The sequence below is a fragment of the Lytechinus variegatus genome, chromosome 11 (genome assembly GCF_018143015.1).
Source record: "Lytechinus variegatus isolate NC3 chromosome 11, Lvar_3.0, whole genome shotgun sequence".
Classification (NCBI taxonomy): domain Eukaryota; kingdom Metazoa; phylum Echinodermata; class Echinoidea; order Temnopleuroida; family Toxopneustidae; genus Lytechinus; species Lytechinus variegatus.
Window position 1 is genome coordinate 6049740 of NC_054750.1, and position 24136 is coordinate 6073875.

The 24136-nt window shown below is 36.3% G+C and overlaps 1 protein-coding gene across 3 annotated transcripts in view; it reads right to left on the reverse strand.

The window, feature by feature from the left end:
* Nucleotides 1-4031: 4031 nt before the first annotated feature.
* LOC121423640 (titin homolog) overlaps nt 4032-24136 on the reverse strand; it is a 28602-nt gene continuing 8497 nt past the window's right edge. For 2 of the 3 annotated variants that reach the window (XM_041619048.1, XM_041619049.1), the window contains exons 2-6: nt 23405-23489; nt 18687-22254; nt 17976-18078; nt 15198-15529; nt 13252-13501 (exon numbers count right to left, since the gene is read on the reverse strand). In XM_041619048.1, the coding sequence (XP_041474982.1) occupies nt 13389-13501; nt 15198-15529; nt 17976-18078; nt 18687-22254; nt 23405-23489 (4201 nt within the window). In that variant the 3' untranslated portion in view covers nt 13252-13388. Of the gene's footprint in view, nt 5087-6446; nt 6644-8736; nt 8857-9849; nt 9880-10737; nt 10795-11786; nt 11856-13197; nt 13502-15197; nt 15530-17975; nt 18079-18686; nt 22255-23404; nt 23490-24136 lie in introns of those variants that run through there. The other variant, XM_041619050.1, reaches the window with a different exon arrangement.

Consider the following 24136-nt stretch of genomic DNA (forward strand, 5'->3'; position numbering starts at 1 on the left):
ATAGCAGCAAAACATCAACTCGTACTGGTAAAATACATTGGCATTTTGATATGTTAAATATCTGTTTGTTTACTATTTCATTTATTTATATTTCATTCATTTTATCGTTAGTTTATTATATTCAGTGTGCTGCATATTATGTATGTTTATAACGGGTCACTAAAATATTAATATATTTCTTTGAAGCATTATACACTTATGTTACAAGAGATATTATTACCTTTTTGTTTTCTGCAATGATGCATGTTATGTATCTACCCCAATATCATTTTGATATGAAGATGAAAAAAACATGATTACAATGTATACCTGCACCGACTACGAGGCCTATTAAAATCCATGGCCATTAATGTCCATTTAAATTTTTGTCATTTGGCTTTTGAGAAAGATAAGTTTGGTATAAAAAAGTGGCCTTGCCTATACTTTTTCTTAAATTCAAGGCCTATGAATTGTCGAAGGCAAATTGATTAAGTTTAAAAACTCAGATCTTTGTCACGATCACTGCCATGTAAAACAACATAAATCTTTCCTCACACATGTTGCAAATTATGTTTTTAGTATTTGAAGAGTTATAACTGCAGAAAGGAAAAGAAGTTTCTATTTTAAAGTGCCATTTTACTCCTACCAGAATAATATTTAATTTTTCCTGATGTGGATTGATTTTTTTTGGGAAAAGGAATGGTTTCTTCCCATTTGTGTAATGATGTTGAAAGGGAATAAAAAGTGACAAATTTTGTATACAAAGTACAGTGCCTGTGATGTTGCAATATTTTGTATAGTGTAACTGTATATGTATCGGGGGGGGGGGGGGGGGCAGCAAGACAGAAGGGGGTGAAGTGAATGTATATATTTGTGAGAGAGAGATAGAGAAAGAAGGGAGGGTAAGGAATAGAACAGAGAAAGGGAGGATGTAAAGGACAAAGAGAGAGAGAGAGATGGAAAGCACAAGTGAAGGGGGTGAAAAGAATGTGTGAGCGCATGAGAAAGAGAGGGACAGCCTAGGGGTGATTTTGCCCCCAAGACTGCCCAAATCGCCCCTAAATACACCCAAAATACATGCTTTAGGGCAGCCATTCATTCTAGATTCATCCCAAGATCCATTACAAAAAATATTCATGATTTAGAAAATCATCATTCTAACTGGCAGAATAATATTTGCTTTTACTGAATAATTGCTTGTTGCCCCTAAAATAAATTTTGCATTCAAATTTTTAAATGCCAAATGACAATTATTTATTTTTATGTGTCATAGAAAACAAATAATGAATGTTGTTTTCATTCGTGCAATGGACAAAATATTCATTTCGGTGAAAGATGGAATGAGTGATCCATTCAACGAGGCGTAGACGAGTTGAATGGATCATTTCATCTTTCACCTCATGAAGAATTCTGTCCACTGCACTGAATGAAAAGAACATTATTTGTATAAAATATGGAGGAGCTGCTAGCATACTACATCACCATCAATATTTTTTAAATTTCATAATTGACATATTTTTTAATTGATTTTCAAACTTTCACCAAAAAGTTTCTCTGATTTTTCTGCTTGGTGTCAGGGTGAATTTCCACTTTTAATAGAGAAACTGACACATAGAGAAATAGTAAAGTAAATTTTATATGTACTTAACATATAACAACTAAAAAAAAATCGTTCCACATAACACCGTATAAAATTCAAAATTCACAGAATAATGTTTATACCCAACAACTTGTATTTATTTCTTTATCTCACAAAGATTTCTCGATATCTTTCTTCCTTATCTCATTTACATGCACAATGATTCCTTTCATTTTTTTCCTTTTTTTCTTCATTTTTTATACAAAAACATACACATTAACTACTGAACTTAATCTCTAGATTGCAAAGACAGAGAGAGAGAGAAAGGCTTTGATCACTTTTTAAAACAAACACAGACATATTAACTACCAAACTTAATCTACAGATTGCAAAGAGAGAGAGAGAGAGCTAGGAGAATAATGAAAAACATGATTAACTAGAAATATCACTTAAAAGTACCATGATATAAAACATCAACCGTCACCTAAAAGAAATCTACGTAATTTGTGAGCTTTGATTTTAAAGAATATTGTTTATTCCTCAAGTTTCACAGATTTTGCGTTTTATCTTTCATCAACTTCCATCAACTTAGTTATGATGCATACAGTATTTGCACTACAATTAACCTAAATGTACAAATTGTTGATCACCCCTCAAAAAGCTATTTCAAAGTTATGCAAATAATCATGTCACTGATTAACATTCACATGTTATTTAAGTAGATCATGGTTAAGTCTCGCATCTATACCATCAAAGACATTTCTTAAAACGAAATTTGGTGATGAAACCTTAAACTATCTAAAAAAATATGTCACTTAATAAATTTTAGATCCCCATTGCTACAATACATGTGAAAGCAAAACCAAGATAGTGACAAAAAAGTATACCAGTAGACACAAAATTGTGAACGTTTACTGTATGCTATAAGAAAGGCAACAGCTTCCAGTTCATACACTGACTTCCAAAATGTCTTTAAATACTGTTGTTTCCTAACTGATGTAGCTTTCATTCACTGATCCAATTAGAGCTTAAGTTCAGTTATCATTTCAGTAAGTTCTAAAATCAGCTAATAACTTGTCATTGAAAGGAAGTTCAATGAAACAGAACCCAATGATGAAAATGTCAGACAACTCAGAAACTGAACTTGGGTCCCGTTTTACACAATAATGCATAATTTCTATAGCAAATTTACAATCAGCCAATCAGATTGTAGGATTTTAGTAGCTTTTAAATGTTACTGCAATTTCGCTATCATAACAAGTTTTATGAAATGGGTCCCAAAACTGAATTTTCACTGAATGAATATTAAAATGGACCTTGAATGTACCAACACCTAACATCCTAAGTATATATTAAATTAAAATTCCGAATAAATCAGACCTAGGCCCGTCTGACAGTAACTCTGTGGAAATCCATCAGTGTCATAATTTTTTTCTACACAATGTCCTTTGTATACAAAGAGAAGCACACTGAACTTTGAAGAAAACAATCAATGCATGAATATACATCATAATTAGAAAATATTTTGAACAAACATGCATAATAGATGTTGACATTGCTGGATGTCCATAGTTGCGATTGATTGGATCAATCGTAACTCTTTGTAAGACGGGGCCCTGACATTCCTGATAGTTAAGTAGGTTTCACAAGCAAGATACTACACATGTATAATAAAAAGTAGGTTTCACAAACATGTATGTTTCCAAAAATAATTTTTTTGTTAATGAAATAAAATCTTGTTGTGTATTAAGTATCTATGACAGGATGAACCCGATGCAGATATACATGTACACAGTAGAAAGGTATTATATTTTTAAGAAATGAAAGTTCAATCTGATAGTGACATGACATTTGCTCCGGCGACAATTACTCCGGGGCTTTATTTTCGTGTAAGGTTGGTCTAAGCATGGACCTATCTCTAGTAGGTCCATGGTCTAAGGTTAGGGTTGTTGTAGGGTTTTAGGTTAGGTTTATGATTAGGTTTACATGTAGGATAGGGTATAGTGTTAAATCCAGATTTGAAGTTAGTCATTCCATTGATGTGTGGAATTTAAAGCGGAGCAATTGTCGCCGGAGCAAATGTCATGGAACCCAATCGGAAACCCAGTACTCTCGTTTAAAAGGCTACATCATGTAATATCATAAAATATTTTCAAGAAAGAGTTGAGGCATTGACATACCAAACAAGATGTAAGCATTCTAAGTTTTCAAATTGAATTTGTGACTTCCTGAAAAAAAAATGTTGGACAGAGGCGATGTCATGAGATGCCAGTATGTGACCTTTAGGTCCCCCGCCTTACCTCCAAAAAAAAATTCATTATATTTAACACAAATTTCATGTTCAGTGTTGACCGTTTGGTGTTGGTGTTAGGTCAATTTTTACATGATTATAACACCAAACATAAAATGAAGATGGTCCCAAGAAGTCACTCACTAGTTGTTGAGATGTCATTAATGTGAGTTTTACAAACTCTGGATAAGTTTTGAAGGGGATGCAATCCAAATTTCAACACCAAGGCCAACACCGGACATGAAATCATCCAGTGTTTTTGAACACATGAACTACATAGCTACAACATAAATTAGTATATTGTACATGTCCACAAAATATACTGGTAAGTTAGAAATGAAAGCTTAACAAAAATTCACATTGAGTAGCATGCATGTCATTGAGGTTATTAGTAGAGAAATATTGATAGATAAATATTCCATCCGAAATACAGAGAAAAGCAAATGAAAATTATATGAAAGGAACATCCAATACTACAACACATATGGGCACACTCTACACAAAGAATTTCTATAGGTTTCTCAAATATACACGCCCCCCCCAAAAAAAAAAGAAAGAGATTTACCGAAGGTGAGTTGCATTAATAATCTCTGTAATGTACACAAACAGTACAACATGAAAAAAAAAAAAAATAAGAAAACATGACATGGTATATTTATATCAAATTGCACTTCCAAAATGTATATTTTTTTCTAAAAAACTCAAGTTGTGTTTGAAGAAGGTAGGTAAGATTTTTTTGTTTTGTGAAAATATATTAAGTCCAGTGAAAGGTATCATAGTCTATACAAGATTTAGTATGGAAAACTGTAAACCCTGCGTACCCAGAGAGTCAATGCAATGCCCATTCAGGCGGTATGTCTATATATTCAATAATAAGGCATATATCTACCACGATGCTACTTGTGTACCTCATAATGACACATGACAAAATCTCAACATGTATACGAAAGCTCCAATGTTAAATGGGTTACACTGTGACCACATGTACAGTGACCATCTCGATACACATGCAAAGACTATCAAAATGATTCTACTTCTTCTTCTTGCGAGACTTTTTCATTCCCTTGTTACGGCCTCCTCCTCCTTGCTGCCCGTGGCCGTGACCACCACCACCACCACCACCTCCTCCACCCCCGTTGCCATGGTGACTGTGTCCATGGTGACCTTGTTGATTGGCAGAATTCTGGAATTGACGGAAAGCCCCGGATCCAAATATATCATCAAACACGTCCTCGCATCTAAGCATACAAAGGAAAGAATGAAGATGTAATCATTAAATTGGTAAATAAACTTGTTGTATTTGTCTTTATCGTCTCTATTCATCATCTAATATTACAAATGATCAGCATTTGGTTTGCTAAAATATTCATCAGTATCCTGTAAGATCATCCCAATTATAATCACCACCAACAGCACAATTACATCCTCCATCACTGACAGTACAACCAAAACATACACCATCATCACCACCATCAATAAAAATACAAGTACCAAATATCATTACCACCATCACCAAAATTACAAGTGCCACCAATACCACTAACAACACCACCAATACCGCTATTATGACAACCTTAAGTATCATCTCACCATCAACATCACTTTACCAGTACTACCCCCATTACCACAAACCTCATCTATTCGCAACCATTACTTTCAACACCACGGCCACCATCACCACCATCACAACCACCGGCATAATCATCCCCATCTTCACACCACAATCTTTATTCCCAACCTCAATTACTGCTACCAAAATAACTAAATTCACCACCATCATTATCCCCATCACCACACCGGCAACCAGTACCATCATCACCACCACCACCACCACAATCACAATCAACACCACCATCACCTCCACCTCTTACAGGTACATCACTACGATTACCATCATCAATACCATTGCAACCACCACCATCACTACCACCCCCAACATTGTAATCAATACCACTCTATCATTCATTAATCATTCATTAGGCACGAATATTCAAAGCTGAATGATATGTGTTGCATAAACTAAAACAACAATTAATTTTATCTTTATTTAACTCATTTGAAGAGGTATAATAGAAATATCACTACATCACTTACCTCATGAAGGAAGCATTTCCTTAATTGTTGTGGGATCTGGCCTACTTTAATTTTGACGACCAACTGATTGTGTATTTTTTCTTGTCAATTTGTTCAATTTTTGTGTATTTATTAATTTAATTTTCTGTATTGTATACATGTAAGTATTTGATTGTGTGCCTTGAGTGTCATTGACAGATATGTGCACAATACAAATCTTACATTATTATATTATTATTATTATTATTACCACTAACAACTTCACCATCAATAGTGTAGTAGGTTTCACGGTACACCATGTATCTTTCTTGGGCAAGATACATGGTGTAGCGAGAAACCTACTACACTATTCTTCTTCGCCATGGAAACCTTCAGAAGTTATAACTTCACCATCATCACATCACCATCAAATTAAATAATAATAAAAATAATTACGAACATTCACATTCATCCACCTTCTAAACAACCATCAATTATCACAACCATTATCTACATCTTCATTATCTCCATCCCTATCAGTATTACCCTGCCGAGTGGTGCTGTCTGTGTCGATTTCCTTGACTGCCTCTCTTGACTTTACATAGCAGACGACATGAGTTAGCCTCCACCCAATCAAGATTCTGACATGCTGCCCACTCCGTCACATCATACACAGTCTGATCATCACAGAGAAACACATAGATCTTGAATCCCAGGTTTGCTGTTTCTTTCCAAAGATCCCCCTATGGGATGAAAATAAAGAGGTATAGTAATATTAAGAACCCTATCTAGGCCGGGTATTTTGGGAGTTCATAAAGCCGGGGGGGGGGCCTCCCAGGCCCCCTTAAGATCTCGGCCGTCGACCGCGCGATCGCGCCGAAAATTGGCACGCGGTTTGCCTGGGACATAATCTACAAGATTGTATAGTAATTTATTTCATGCGAATTGCTAATGAGTGATTATGCTAATTTATGCGTAATTAGTATGCAAAATCATACTTTTACCTCTAACTCCCTGAATAAAGCTCCAAATGTACTAATTTTTGGTATACAAACTCTTTGTGGTGTTTTTAGCAAGTGTAGATGAAAAAAATTGCGATATCAAATCATTTTCTTATGTATTATATTTTTTTTTTGCAATTTCTTATGTATTTCTTTGTTTTTTGACCTTTTGCTTTTCATTGTTTTTTCAATGAAATTTGTTGGGGACTCTTCTGTGATCATAAAAAGCATAAAATAAATATATTTAGACCAACAAAACTAAAAATAATCATAAATTTATGAATTTTGGTTAAAAACACAATTTGCATTGACTTTGTACACGAAATCACGTTTTGAGCAATTTTTGGTCCGACATGCACTTACATAATGTTGCGTAATTTCGGAACCACGTACCCGGGTGACGCAAAATTGGTCTCAAAAGTTGCGCAAGACTTGAAAGTAAAAAGTCAGCGAGCGGCGCGGTCAAAAAATTTCGCACGGCGAAATTATCGCGCGATTCGTTGAGGGGGGGGCCTCCGAGGCCCCCCCGGCCTAGATAGGGTTAAGAATAACAATAGTGTCATATTTTATCCACAGTAGCCACGCCAGTTCCAAAACTGTTCCCCCACTAGACCCTGCTTTAACCCTTTGAACCCGATAGGCCGGAATCCATGTGACTTCAAAAACATGGATTCTAAATGTAAGGTGATCTTTTCAAAATGACGTCATCTTTCTAGTACGTGAGGAATATTTAGTCGATAATTTCAGTCAAGGTTGGCTTTCGGAAGGATTTAGCATAAACTAGCACATCAATGATGTGGAGCTCATCCGGCATCTCGCAACACAATTTAACACAATTTTAATTTCAGCCCAGTTGACACTGTAGTGGATTATATTGGTGACATAAATTGAGGATATAGAATTGAAATTGATGAAGAAATGACTATGAATAAATTTCATATGAATTAAGTATTAATTATTATCTAGTCAAAGTTTCCTAACTCTGTGTAGAACCTTGGTGAACCTAATGTAGCTCACAGATGGAACAAAAATAACCAAAATCAATCAACAAATAAGTAAGTAATTTTTGTGAGTTTTTAAAATATATGAATAAATAGTAGATTCAATGAGTTTCAAAATTCTAGGTTTAAATTTTGTATCACCACCTCGAGCTATCATATAAAGCAAACAAAACTGAAATTGATCAACAAATGAAGAATAAACATTTTTTGTGATTTATGAATAAATTTGGCATAAATTACAATAAATAATTTTCCAGACAAATTTTCAAAATTGTGTGTACAAGTTGGGTGAACCTCATGCAGCTCTACCAGATGGAAGAAAAAAAAATCAAAATCTGTCAACAAATAAAGAAGAGGAATGTTTCAAGATACAGAGCATTTTTGCCCAAATTCATGATGTAGCTTGGAACTATCTTTGGTCTCATGGGGTGGGGGAGTTTAGACCAATTCTTTAAGATGGATATAAATTTGCCATAGCCCTGGTATGATTAATATGATTTGACAAAGTGGTTTGTGTTTATGTTTATTGGGAAAGAGTTAGCATCAGGGATTGGAATGGATTTGGCAGAGCAGGGGTAATCCCCCATGTGATTTTTCAAGTGCTGAAAAAAGGGAGATAAGGGGTGGGTGATTAAGAAAATGAATGATGAAAGAAGAGTACAAGAAGAGGTCTATGTTAAGTAGCTCTATCATTAACTTGAGAAAAACAAATGTTACCTTTTTGCTTCTTTAGAATTACCACTGGCAAACAGTACATGTAACTTTCATGTGCATATAGAAATAAAATAATTTTCACTAGATATCAAGAATCATTTATTCAGTGAATCCACTTACATCTTTGACGGGATGTCTAGTATTATGAGTAGCACAATATCTTGCTGCGTGGATTGGGAGATCAGTTTCATAACGTCTATGAGATCCGTTACATATGGCACATGGCATTAAATTCTGCATCTGAAGCAAAACAAAAACACACACTACTATGTTATAGATCCATTTACACATGGCCGGTTTCATCAATTCTGCCTCTGGCTGGCATCAAACCATCTCCCAAAACTTAAGAAAGTGTGTTTACACATAGCAGACAGGTCTGCTTGGCACCCCTCCCCCCCATTTACACATATGGTACGGCAGCCACTTGACAGCGTGTGATACAGAGATCAATACAAGAGAGCTAGATCGACTATTGTGCAAGCAAGTGATCATGTGACTCCCGAAAGCCGAACTCAGTCCACTTTGTGTTTACACATACGAGAAGGTGGCTTCACCCTGCCGAGAAGGCGACCTCAAGCCACCTCCAGAGGTGGACGGAAATCGAGGCGGCTTCAAGGCGGAGTCAGTCCATTTGTGCGTTAACATTTACGTGCAAGGCGGCATAAGGCCGGCCTCACATCGTATGTGTAAACAGGGTCATAGATTCAAATCAAATGATAACCAATGACTCAAGAAATGTTTTAAATAATTATAACAAGAAATGTTTTACATAATAACAATTTACTACTATTATCAATTGTAAGTCAATGTTCAGTCCCAAAATCAGTAAAGGTCTTAATAAAGTACTGGTATACTTCTTACAACGGAATGCATGAATTTATTTGTTATTATCCAAACTGATAAATGGCAAATGCCATTTGAAATGTTTAAATGATTTTAGATAAGTTTCTTGCAATGTCTCCTAGGCTTAGCAATATACATATGAATCATTAAAGACAGGATTTGAATAATGACAAATAGGTAAGTTGTCCTATTTGGTAATTTCACAAAATTCAACATGAATCTACTATATATCATAACGATAAAAAGGGACATAATGAAAGAATTACAGTACGCACAGACAACTCATTAAAAAATAAGTGCTGTTATTTTAATTTTCATTTAAAACTTATTTTCTTCTCAATTTTTAATTGATTGTTTGAATAATTTATAAAAAGATGAATGATTCCTTACCTCTGACATTTTCTTGAATAAATCGTTGACCTGTTGAAGAGTAAAATAAGTAAAAGATGGGGAAATCATTATTTTTTAACAGAAATATGGCGCCATCTAAATGCAGTGGATCCTCCCCCTTCTCGCCGCCATCATCATCAAACACTGACCTTCTTCCCGAATAGTGCATGTACATTAGCCACAACATATCTCATCAAATGATCTTGATGTGATCATATACTCCAATCACATAGACTGGGTTACCATTTTCCTGTTTTGCCTACTCCATTAATATCAGAAAGGTCAACATCTCCCAAGCCGAAATTTACTGGCATATACAATCAAAACAATGTGAGCACCTTTAACAAGATTTTAATTTCTGAATGGTCAACTTTTTTTTACATTTTTCACCTTTTACATGTATTCTTTGTGCAGAATAGATCAAGATTGAGTCTTAATATTGCAATTTTCGAAAACTTAAATATTTCCTGTAAATTTATTTGATACAGATTCCACTAGATATTGTGGATTCTGAATAAACTACAACTATTAACCCACTGCCTACCAGAACCAGACAATCCTGTACAAAGCTTATGGGAATTACAACAATTTAATACTCTGAATGATCAACCGGTGTGTTGGCTCAGTTGGTAGAGCGTCCGTCTCACAACCGGGAGGTCGGGGGTTCAAACCCGGCCGCGTCAGATCAAAAGACGTTAAAAGATGGGAGTTGCTGCTACCCTGTTTGGCGTTCAACAATTAAAGGGATAGAGCCTCGTCGATCTGGCGCTGCACGGTGGCTGCCGGGCCCACGATCAATTGGGCAAAGCAAATTTGCGGAGTATTTCATTTCATGTCTATTTCGAACAATAAATTATGGATTTTCATTTTTTCATTTTCATCACTTACCTTATCTTCTAAATGCTCCTTATAATTAAGCTCCATGTCATATTCACCTCTTTTAGTCTAAGCAAAATAAAGATTACATCATGAAAAATAATTTGAGAATAAGAATATTTCAAAAAACCAACGATTAAGTTTTGGTACTAATATTTCTTTGTAGATAAATAGGTGCAGGGCGAATGAGCATCTATTCATTAATTCTTAACAAAATGTATGACAAATTAAAAGAGGGCATATTGCAATAGCTGTATTATTCTGTTTCATACTAGTATAATGACAAATATCTCCATTATAACCACCATAATCATCATGGCCTTCATCTTCAACATTGTCACCATTATCCTCATCCTTATCTTCTCCATTTTTTTAATTTTAAAAATATACCCTTCTGTTTTATAATGTATTATGAGCTTGAGTCAGTTATAATTTTTTCCAAGCAATCAGCCTATGATGACAATCCTAATCCTACTAATTGTGAATGTTATAATTTGGTAGTAGATAATTTTGTTTGAAAACATATTTTTCTAATACACTTCATCTATGATTGCCAAAAACAGTAATTAATTAATGTTTTTTTGTCACGAAAAATCTATTATACAAAAACATAAATCCAGAAGAAAACAATAATTCAAATCACATCAAATAAAATCAAAGCATACCTATCTCGTACCATAACATAAGGGGAAAAGATAATGGCCTGTATTCTGAAGTTAGATTTAACTTAAACTCAGGTTTAAAGTTGTGGTTTAAGTATGGACAGCCAATTGTTACATAATCACTAACAGCAGAGATATTATACTTTCAGCTCATTCGGCTCTCAAATCATTGATAATTGTGTAGGAAGTATAAATAGATGATTGTCTTCACCATCGATGAATCAGGAAAGAGCAACGTAAACATAAGAAACATACAACTTTAATAAAAATTTTGATATTTTTGGCTTCCCATACTTAAACCACAACTTCAAACCTGGGTTTAAGTTAAACCCGACTTCAAAATACGGGCCATAGTATTTTTCTAATCATATTTCATATCATATTTCAATATAATCTTACCTCATCACTTAGTATTGCATAGGCTTTCTGTAATATCTGGAAGGCCTCATTGGCTTGAGGTTGATCAGTCTGTTATGAATAAAATAAAAATAAAATGAAGTCCAAGCTTTATAATTGTGCTTATATTAAGGTACGTGTGTGCTTGAGTTGTAACAGACGTGTATTGGTCAGATATGATTATTTACGTCTGAGACAAACATTTAAATAGACTGGGCTATTTCGACACCTAAGAAGACTGAGGGGGGGGGCTGATTCAGCCCCCCCCTTATGATGTCAATCGTGTGATTGTGACGAAAGTTGGCACACGGGTTACCAATGGTATCATCTACAAAAATAGAATATCCAATTCTGTGAAAAATCTCATTGCTAATTAATTATGCTAATTTATGCATAAAATAAAGCTTGCTCTAATTAACTAAATAATGCCCCTAAAATGCTAATTTTTGGTTCATAGTCTTTATAGGAATTTGATTAAATTTACTGCAGAAGATTCAACATCACATTTATTTTCTTATGTATTTTATTGTTTTCTAAATTTCTTATGTATTTCTTTTGCTTTTTTACTTTTTTTTAATTTTTTTTTTTACCAATGGAAGAGAGAATAAGATTTCAGACAGTGAGCAAGCAAATCTTTTTTTTTTCTGTTTTTTGTTGTTATACTTTACAATATGTACAGGGTCAAATAGGAGTCCTGTAAAGTAACTTTGGAGCTGCACCAGTAAGATCCCCAAAAAACATTCATGCTACAGTGACAAGACATACGCTCCTGCAACACTTGATCCAGTCTTTATATCTGAGAGGGTTAGAGTTAGGATTGTAATAGAGTTTTTGGTTCAGAATAATGTAAAGATAACTATTAGGGTTTATTTAGTTTTTAAGGTTAGGTTTTACTTTTGATTTTCAGATTTTCCATCAGAGCATTTGTCGACAGAGCAAATGTTGCCCGATCAAATGTAATGAAACCTTTTAAACATCACCCCACATAAGTTGAAATATTACCTAGGTTTTTTTTAAAGTGATTGGTTAACATTGGTTTGACTTAAAAAAAATCTGAGCTAGAAGGTGACACTTGTCACCTGTGTCTGTGATATGTTACAAAAATGAAGCCCAGAAAAAATTGCATTCGAAAATGATTATTTAGTGCTTCAAAAATTGAAATATAAAGTGACCGAAAACACCATCTTAATTTTTTCCCATACACTTATGTGTACTATTTAGGTGTCTATAAGACGCCTATTTACAAAATCGGGATTTGCCTTGTAATTTTAGCTTTTCATTCTCAATAATGGTTGTTTTCAGGGTTTATTAGTTCTAATACATGCACTTGTACACATGTTTCATCTTGGTGTGAGAATTTTTAAAATCAGCTGCTCACAAAGTTAAACAATACCTTTAATATCTTACTACTTACTTTATCAGGATGCACAAGCATACACTGCTTGCGGTAAAATCTCTTGATATCTTCTTCTGAACTATCCTCCGCTACTCCTACTACCTCATAATAACTACCAGGATCACAGCTAAGGATACGGCGAATCGCTGCTTGTTCTGAGGAAAGTCAAGAAATACAAAACAACAGCATTAAAATTACATCAAAATGAATTAACAGAAAATGTTAGGGGTATAATCTTCTTCTGAACTATCCTCCGCTACTCCTACTACCTCATAATAACTACCAGGATCACAGCTAAGGATACGGCGAATCGCTGCTTGTTCTGAGGAAAGTCAAGAAATACAAAACAACAGCATTAAAATTATATCAAAATGAATTAACAGAAAATGTTAGGAGTAGAATCTTCTTCTGAACTATCCTCAGCTACTCCTACTACCTCATAATAACTACCAGGATCACAGCTAAGGATACAACGAATCGCTGCTTGCACTGGAGGAAATTCCATTAATGCAAAAAAGTAGGATTAACATTAATAAATTCAAATGAAACAACATAATCTGCTAGAGAAGAACTACTTGATACCTTCTGCAGGTAGGTTTCAAGGTTTCAAGCTACACTGACTGCCTCCTTCAATCCTGAAGATTCTTGCAGTATTGTAGTACCGGGGACAGGCAGGTGCAATACACCGGGTGAACACCCTACTCTTTGACGAATAGTGCATTGGTTTTAAGGTGCATAGGTTGTGACTCTCCTATACAAGGGACCAACATTTGCGTCCTTTCCGATGGACGGAATGTTTTTCCAACTGCATTCACACCCGCACTGAGCACAGCGGTGAGGTATGCTAACACACAACGCTAGCATCAGATTTTTTTGTTAGACGTCTTCCGGCATGCTGCAGGACTCGAACCCACACACGTTGAGATCTACGATCTTATCTGGAAAAGGCGCTTTAACCGACTGAGCTACGCTGCCTCAGGTAGAACCCTCTAGAACTCCTGCTACATAAAGGAAACTATGACTACAAGAACGCAGCTAAGGATGTAGTGAACAGATGCTTACTCCAAGGAAAGTCAATAATTTGAACAATGTTCAGGATGAGCTTGAGAGGTTTCCCTAGAGGCATCTCCTCATGGGAACTACAAGAATCAACATGCCTACAGATTTCTGGGAATGAAAAACTGTATTCTGTGATAAAAAAAAACTATTTTTCCCCAAAAAAGTGTTTTTCATAATAAAATGCTTGGCGCACTCGCTCATCGCGGCGCTCAAGCTGCATGCAAGCTAAAATGCGCAATGCTCTTGCAGATGAAAAAAAACCCTTGAAACATGTGTATATCTCCCAATGGTTTTAACAAACTGATTGAAAAAAAAAACAAGTTACCTGAAATTACATTGATCTAATTACCATATTTGTGTACGTTTTATGAAATACAGACATATAGAGATGATTTTTCTCAATAAATTACGATTTTGTAAAAGAAAAAAAATACTAAGTACGCCTGAAATGTACTGGTTGGCAGGTCTGTGCTTAGCGACCTGAAATTACATGAATCCTTTCGCTGATACTTGATATCCATTATATCAAAATTTTATGGAATAGGGGCTTATACTTTCAAAATGATCTTTTAAAAACTAAAAATATTAACTTTGGTCAAGTTTTTAATGATATTACAACACAGTCAAAATTCATGGACCCTAAATGACCTTTGACCTAGATCACGTGACCTGCAACTCATGCCAGCTGATCAGTGACACTTGATTACCCTTATGTTCAATTTTAATGATAAAGATCCATACATACTTTCCATTAAAGTTATGATGACATTTCAAAACCTCAATCATGGTTGATGTTAATGACGATGCTGCCGTTTTCGGAAAAATGTTGCCTATAGTTTCTCTCTGCTATGCAGTCCAGACAAAAATGATTTCAAAATCTATTATGCTGTTGCTGATGATAAGTCCAATGGCAAAACATACATATGATAATGAATGACCCAGACTCTCCGACAACTTACCAGTGACGGGAAGGTCTATATTCTGAGTGAGTTTCCTCCTTGGTTTCTTTGCTCTGGCTCCTTGCTCCTGCTGTCGACCACTGCCCCAGAACCCCTGGGAGGAGGACGATGACGATGCTCCTGTATGGCTCCAGTTCCCTGCTCCTGTATGGCTCCTGCTCCCTGCACCTGCTCCTGTTTCTCTCTGCTGGCCGGAGCCAAAGAACCAGCTGGATTCTCTCTGATGGCTTTGATGAGAGCTGAAGAAATCATCATCTTTAGAGGGTCTCTCCCTGTACCAATACCACAGGTCCCATCCCCGGTGGTATGCAAACTTGCAAGCGTCTCTCAAACTAAAAAATAAATTGCGGAAAGAGATAATAAAGAGATAATTTTTCTACTATATAGGGTCCCCGAGCAGCTATGTTACAGATATAGACATACTTATACAGATATAGACCACTACGTTGGGAGGACTAACGAGAAAATCTTCTGCATCAAATCATGATCAATGATTTATTTTCTAGTGTTATGCAAATCTTTCCCATTGTTATATCCTCGGTGTTGACATCATGTGGGAACACTTTATACTGGTAACTCTTTCATTTTACAGATATAGACCACTGTCAATATAGCTGACATTTTTGCAAGGGTATTATTTTTTGCTAATTTGGTGGGTAAAAAACCCCCAAAATTTAATCTTCATTATATCGCCATTGATGCATTAGAAACCAAACTAGAAAAAAGGTGAAAATAACTGTGATTATCAAAGAGTGTCGCATATCACAAAAGTATATGTATTAATTGTCCTATTTTAGTAAAGGACAAGTCCACCTAAACAAAAAGTTTCATTGAAAAAAGAGAAAAATGCAACGAGCACAAAACTGAAAATTTCATCAAAATCGGATGTAAATAAGAAAGTTGTGACATTCATACATTTCGTGTAATTTCACAAAACAGTTATATGCACATCCTGGTCTGTATGCAAATGAAAAGAATGATGATGTCATCCACTCACTATTTCTTTTGTATTTTATTATATAGAATATGAAATATTCCAACTTTTCATGTGAAAGAAAGCCTTATTCCTCTCTGAACATGTTAATGACCTTTTTCACATTTTATGGTTCAGTCAAGTTGGTCCTTATTGTCAAATTTGCAAAAATTGAAATATTGTATAATTCAAACAATAAAAACAAAAATAGTGAGGGACATAATCGACTCTCTCATTTGCATGTCAATATCTTGTTCATATTATTTGTGATAAGTAAGTAAAAGTTTAAAATGTCATAACTTCCTAATTTTACACCCGAATTTGATGAAATTTTCATCGTGAAACTTGTTGGATTTTTCTCTATTGATTCAAACCAACATTTTTCTGGAGTGGACTTGACCCTGACACATTATACAAGTCATCTCAACCACTGTGCATACTGTCTGACTGAAAATATGGATTTTAATTTAAAGGACAAGTCCACCCCAACAAAAACTTGATTTGAATAAAAAGAGAAAAATTCAACAAGCATAACACTGAAAATTTCATCAAAATCGGATGTAAAATAAGAAAGTTATGGCATTTTAAAGTTTCGCTTATTTTCAACAAATAAGTTATATGAACGAGCCAGTTACATCCAAATGAGAGAGTTGATGACATCACTCACTCACTATTTCTTTTGTATTTTATTATATGAAATATGAAATATTTTTATTTTCTCGACATTGTCATGTGAAATGAAGTTTCATTCCTCCCTGAACACGTGGAATTCCATTATTTTAACATTTTGTGTTTCAGGCAAGGAGGTCCTAATCGTCAAATTCGTAAAAATTGAAATATTGTATAATTCAAACAATAAAAAACAAAAGAAATAGTGAGTGAGTGACATCATCGACTCTCTCATTTGGATGTAACTGGCTCGTTCATATAACTATTTTGTTGAAAATAAGCGAAACTTTGAAATGTCATAACTTTCTTATTTTACATCCAATTTTGATGAAATTTTCAGCATTGTGCTTGTCTGATTTTTCTCTATTGATTCAAATCAACATTTTTCTGAGGTGGACTTGACCTTTAACGATTTGTATTATATGTTGACAGACTATTATTTACCCTGGGGATGTCCTGGATTGTCTGATATTAATAATAAAGGAATCCAACAGGCGATCAATAGTACTCGGTGATACTTGGAATAACAGCTGTTATTTTTCACTAGTTATCCAAAATCAATATTTTCATTATACTATAGCCTAAACCAGATACATGTCAAAAATGCACACTGATGCAGCTGCGACAAATATATACACAACATAAGCACAATCATACAAAATGCTAATAGACTGGTAGAATGGTTTATGCTCTCTGGATATTCTTGTATTTTTCTTGCTATGAACTGATTTATCAAGCTTTTCAAATCAATAGAATTTTTCCAGCCTTGATAATCAAGATTCACACCTTTAGCCTGCAAATAATGATTTAAATTTTCTGGTTAGAATCGAGTCTGGATACAAGACTTGTTCATTCAGGCAAGCCCGGGCCAAGCTTTTACCTCGTCAAAGGAAGCAAGAACTTTGCCCACATTGTGCTGCACTCAACCCAGGTGAGGTGAATGGGTACCCGGTAGGAAGAAATTCCTTGAATGCTTCAGTGCCTATATGGCAGCACAGCTAAAGCTGGTGTAATAATAGCAGCACTTTGTATCATCAGGCATAAAGCACTTAAATCCAGCTATCATTACTACCACTTTTATACCAGTCTCCATAAAACAATTTATGATTATTATTCCAAATTATCTGATTACTTACAATGCCAACAGGAATGATAATATGACAAGGCAGAGGAGAACAGCAAAGAGAACAAACCAAGCAACTCCATTGCAAAGTTTCTTGCCAAGAATAAACCACCATTCTGTGGAATAAAACATATGAAAAACTTTAGTTCACTATTTATAAAAAAAAAATCATTTTACAAATTCAAAATAGATGGGTCATTCATAAGCTGCAAATCAGGGTCTGGCGCTGCACCTGGAGTAACTTTTTTTCCACTTTAATAATATAAGACCCTTTTAGGCTATTCAGAAAAAAAAGAAAACTTCAATCAATTCCCAAACTCTAATATTGAACCAATGTGTATGCCTGCCAGAGGAAGCGGTCGGAACTACATGAATGGTTCCCGAAGTGACGCTGGAATGCGACTATTTTGGTCATATTCGCATCACTGAAGGGACCATAGTTTCACCAAACTTCTTATCAAAAGACGTACAGTGTATATCTGTCATCAATATAAAATACAAGATAGGAAACGTAACTGAATGAATAATAGTAAGGAATCCTGGTCTCCAAGTGAGAATTTAATAACAAAATTTGATAAAGGTGACTGATCATTGCATGTATGTGCATTCTCATCAAATACATTGATTAAAGCTCCTTCCATCAAGCCATAAATAATTTTTGTACTCCTTACAACTCAGGTACTACTCTTGGCTTACTATAATGATGGATATATTAGGTACTCACCATCAGTGAATCCCCTTGCCAAGTCTTCCTCTAGGTCACTATCTTCGGTTCTACCCTCCTGGGAGGGTGTCCTTGGTCTCTCACCAGATTGGCCAGGCCAAGGTCTTCTTGGATGTTGAGTACTAGATCCTGGTCCTTCCCTGTCTGTCGCTGCTCCTGATCTCTTCTCCTTGGACCCCTGCTCTGCAAACTTTGGCGTACTGTAGGTTGCTCTGGTAGGACGCTTTGGATGTGAGGCACTTGATTGTCTTTCTTCCTGCCGTTTCTTCTGCTCCTGCTTCCCCTTCTGTCTCATCTGCTCCAGTTTCTCCTGCTGCTTCCTTTGTTCCTGCATATCCTCATGTCTTTTCTGTTCACGAGCTTCTTGCTGCTTAACTTTCTCCAGGTGTTCTTTCTTGGCTTTCTCCTGCCTTTTCCTCTCATCCTCCCTTTGTTTTTCTTTCTCCTTTGACAACCAGGAGTTCCTAAGACCTTCTCTAAGTTCTTGAAAGGCACTAGCATCAAAGACTTTTTCTGAAGTGCTTCTTCCATTCTGGGGGGAAGCATTCTGTTGCTCCATTTGAGGAAATGTCTTCTTTTCTGCTGAAGCAGATCCTGCATTCTGGTTGACACCAGAAGCAGTTGACCTGCTGTTTGAGCTTGATCGAGAACTACTTGGAGATGAAGATCTTCTACTGTAGCACTGTGCCGAACAACCAAAGGGATGGTGGAAACCATCCATGTGAGAGTCACCACTGCATCTCCTCTCCCCTTTTCCTTCATCTGAAGAACTCTGAGTTCCACTAGAATCCCTCCTCTGGGATTGGTTCTTTGTTGTTTCTTCCACTTTTGGATCTGATGACCTCCTCAAAAGGCCAGTTTTATCATCCTTCTTATAGCTGTACATCCTGGAAGGTCGTGGATCTGCTGGTGAAGAAGGCTGCTTGGGAGGCTCTCCAAGATGCTGGGAAGCTGTAGACTCTGTCTTCATGGCAGAGGCTTTGCTAGCTAATGCATCTTTTGCACTGGATGAAGGCACTGTTTTGACAGGGTGTGGAGGTAGATCTTTGCTTGGAACCGTTCCATTTGCCATTCCTTCATTTGTATTATTTCTCACAGATTCGTTCGGATTGACTGATTCCGTTGGAGAACCATGGAGCTTACTACACTGTTCTGATTCTGCCCCATGAGCAAGACCAGTTCCTTTAGATTGGGAATTCAAACTGTCATTAGAATGGCTATTTTTAGGAATTGTTGATGCCGACATTGGACGCGTTGACTTTTCTGCTTCCTTGTCCTGTTTCTTTGCTTCTATTTTGACAGATTTTTGACCTCTAAATATCCTTTTAGGGTCAAAGAATAGATTGCTCTCTTTTGAACTTGCTTTATCTTGTCCACATGGTACCCCTGAGCTTGGTGAAGGATGGGCATTTGATATACATGTAGATGAGTTGTCTGTCGTTGGAACTTTGCAACTTTTGCCCGATTTCAGTTCATCAGTTTGTTTCAAATTTTTTAATGAGCCATTCCTGTCTGGTTTACAACTTGGTTTTTGATTGTGCACTGGGGTTGCACCCATTCCAAGATCACCAACATCTGTCCTGATATTTTTGGATTTACCAACAGCGGAATCTTTTACTTCCCTGGTACAGTCTAAGCTGTTGTTCTTTACTTCTTTGGGAAGAGGTGGTTGAGTAATCTGTTCCTGGATGTTCTCAGTTCCTGCAGACATAGCATCTTGTCCAATTCCATTGGACACATTCTTATCACCAGAAGAGGAATTATCCACACAAGCACTTGATGAGACGTTCTTAGCCAATGACGTTGATGACTTATGGTTTATTTTCAAGGTGTTGCTAGCCTTAGTTTTACCACACGAAAGATCACATGACGTACTATTCTTTGTTCCAAGGTCTTCTTCGACTTGTGCAGATTGGGAAACTTTTGAAGACGGAGCAGATTTACTGTCACTAGTTGTCCTATCACAATTGTCACGTATACTGGACTTGAGGCAAGATGACTGACTGACTAAAGTACAGTTCTCAGATTGCACTTGTTGAGATGAAGATTTCACTGTGTGCGCTTTGGATGCAGAAAGGGAACTATATCCAGTGTTGTCTTGTATAAATTTGCTTTTTGGTGATTTCTTCTCTGCAGTTTTGGACGATTGCACAATATGTTCAGATGACATGTTTTTGAGAGATTTGGAAGATGATTGTTTTGGGAGTGAACCTGCTACTTTGGTGATCAACTCTGCCTTTTTATTGACAGGTATACCAGCAGACTGCTCTTGAGTTTTATTCTGGATTGTCTGTTTTGGAGAAGATACACTTTCAGATTTTTCAGCTTGAGCAATGATTCTCCGTTTGTCCCGAGGCAACTTGGGTTTCCGCTTCCCTGGTCTGATCTTGCCATTACTCAGTGCCTTCCTTGACCCTGATCCATTTTTAACACTATTACTCTGCTGCACCTCCTGCACAGTGACTGGATCCGAGAGAGACCTCACTTCTCGGCCTCCAATCTGATCTACCAAGTCTGATGAGTCAATGTTAGATGTTGTTTCTTGATGATCACCTGTGGGATCACATCTTTCAGGATCTGGTATTAAGGGAATGTCTGTGGGTATATGGCACTCTCCATTGGTTCCTTGAGCACTCCCAGAAGGCTGACCAACCAGTGTTTGTTGACTGTCCATATTGTCCCCACATGCAGGACCAAATTCTTCTGCCACCTGTGTTACATAGCAAGGGTCTGTAACTTCATCCACTGTACAAGCCTCAATGTGTTCATTTGAATCTATGCTACTCTGTGAAGTTAGAGATTCAGGGTCCTTGTCACGGTACTTCTCAAGGAATGACGCAACTACTTTCTCATTACAGGCTTTGGTGTGATCATTGGAATGTGTCCTCTGTTTATGAACACTTTTACTTGGAACAAACTTGTGAAAGTTCAACCCTTTCTTCTTCCATTTTCTTCGCTCTTCCCTGCCTTTCATGTCCTCTTCTAGGTTTTTCCTAGCCAATTCATCATCTTGAAGTTCCCATTCATTGACTGCAGGATTCACCATGTTCCCAACCATCTCTGGTCCACCAGGTTGCCAGTACTCTCCCTGGTTCCAATGCCAGTCTGCCAATCCTGAGTTGTTGCCATCGTTTACACCATCGCAAGGTGACCAAGGGTAACCAGGTCTGTTGGCTCCACCTGCATCTCCATGGAAACCAACATCATTACTTCCACACACCTGCTGGTCATATCCTCCAAAGGGTAGCCCATTGGTTGTTGGAACCCGAGCTTGAGTATTGTGGTATCCTGAAGCTGCAGTGTTCTCCGAAGACCAGTCACTAGCTTTTTTCTGGTGCTGGCCTCCTTCACCTGCACCCGCCATCTCACTGGACTTCATTGACCAGATACTATGAAACGGACCAATAGAGTACGGCTCCTTTGATTGTTGAGAAGGCATCGCTGAGGGTCTTGAAGAATTCCATTTGTCTGTGGAATGGGATGGGTAAGCCAGTCCATTTAGAGTTTGACCAAGACCAGCGGAGTGCATCTGGTGCTGTTGGTATGGTGATGAAGGATACAGAGATTCCTGCAAAATATTAGAAACATCAGGGAAAATTGGTTAAAAGTGCATTGGTTATAAAAAGGAACAACAAATTTGTCTTTAAATTCTATTTCAATTTTTTAACCAACTCAATAGGCTAGCAAGACAAAAGATAACATTAATCATTCTTTTTGCTGCCAATCTCAACATGGGCTTCATGTGACAGTGCTTTCAAAAGGCTCCATGAAATTTGCTCCGGCAACAATTGCTACCCTTTAATTCCACTCACTGCTCAAATGACCAACTTCAACCCTGTGTTTAACACTATACCATACCCTAAACCTAATATAAAATCCTATTGCAACCCTAATAGACCAGTTCGTAGTTACTTCATGGACAATTTTGGTCAAATGACCTTTCATTTCTTTCATCATGATAGGCAGATTTCAAAGCAAGATATTACGTAAGCTTGCCTTACATAGCAGGATGAAGAAATTGAATAGACCAGGTGACTAGAATAGCACACAAATGAACACTCAATGAAGGCATTTGTTGCATTTCTACTTTAAATGCATATCTTAGCATGTTGCACAATGTACTTGACAAACTGTGAAATACCAGTCGTTCGTGGAAGCATTGTTGTTTTTTGTGGATGTAAATGAAAACGACAATTCAAAAGAATATACGAATAATCAAGACATCAAAGTTGGTGCTTATCTCATTAGATTTTAAAGCACCATGTCACTTTAGTACAAATGACCTTCTTCTGATCATGCGCAGAAAGGAACTACGAACTGGCTTATAAAGCCAGAAAGAGCATATGTTGTGTCACCTTTCAGAATGACAGTTTTATATACTTTTACTGTTCCGCTATCATGATAAATATAAACCAAATTCAGTAATTCAATAAAATGACTTCATTCAATTATGCTGAATTTAATGTTATTTATGCCAGACCTGTTTGAACAGTTTCAGCTCAATACAAACAGTCTTTATCACCTTAATTGAACTGTACTTTCACATGTATCTAACATTTTTGACCAATTCTGAAAGCTTGGAATGAATTCATGAACAATTCAAGGAGCTCAAGCTGAATGATATATGGGTTGAAAATGTGTGATTTTAGTCAAAATGGAGAAATATCATTTCATGCAAGATGCAAACAGCATTCTGAACAGATCTTATCAAAACTTACATTTGCAGAGGGTGTGGAAGTGGAATTCCCATTGAAATTCTGTCTGTCACCTGACCCAAACAGATTGGTATAGAGGCTGTCAAAACTGAAAAGTAATACAAAGACATAAAATTTAAAAATTACCTTCTTAATTTAATTTCAATCATAAATTATAGATAAATAGTTTTTTCTCTGTGCATCTACATGTATGTAATATAAAAGGATATCAAGGTCAATTTTGCATTGAAGGGGGGTGGGTAAATTCATCTGATTCTCTGTGATTAAAAAAAAACTCACAATAGATGTAGAAGTGCCTCGTCAAAAGATTGACTAGAAAAAAAGGCTACCAACTCCAAAACAGCCAAATATAGCTATTTTGGAATTTATACCAAATGGGGGGGGGGGGCTAAATTATTATTCTTACATTTTCTTGCCTGCGTCAGAATAGGGTTTATTCTGTCAAAGAAAACACTTAATGAATATGGTCAACCTGACATACATGTACCTAAAATGAAATGCCTACATGTACATGTATATAAATAGCCGAGAACAGGAAGCACATGAATGGGTATGATGTGATCCAACATGTACAGCATGAAATGCAAAGTATGGTTGTACTGTACAATGTGCAGAGTGTCAAAGTCAATCTTACTGGATTCATGAAAATGAGCGACAAAATGACAATTTCCTCCCCTTCAGAGAGCATACATGAACATGTATGGAGGCTTTAATACTGTACCTATCTAGGCCCAA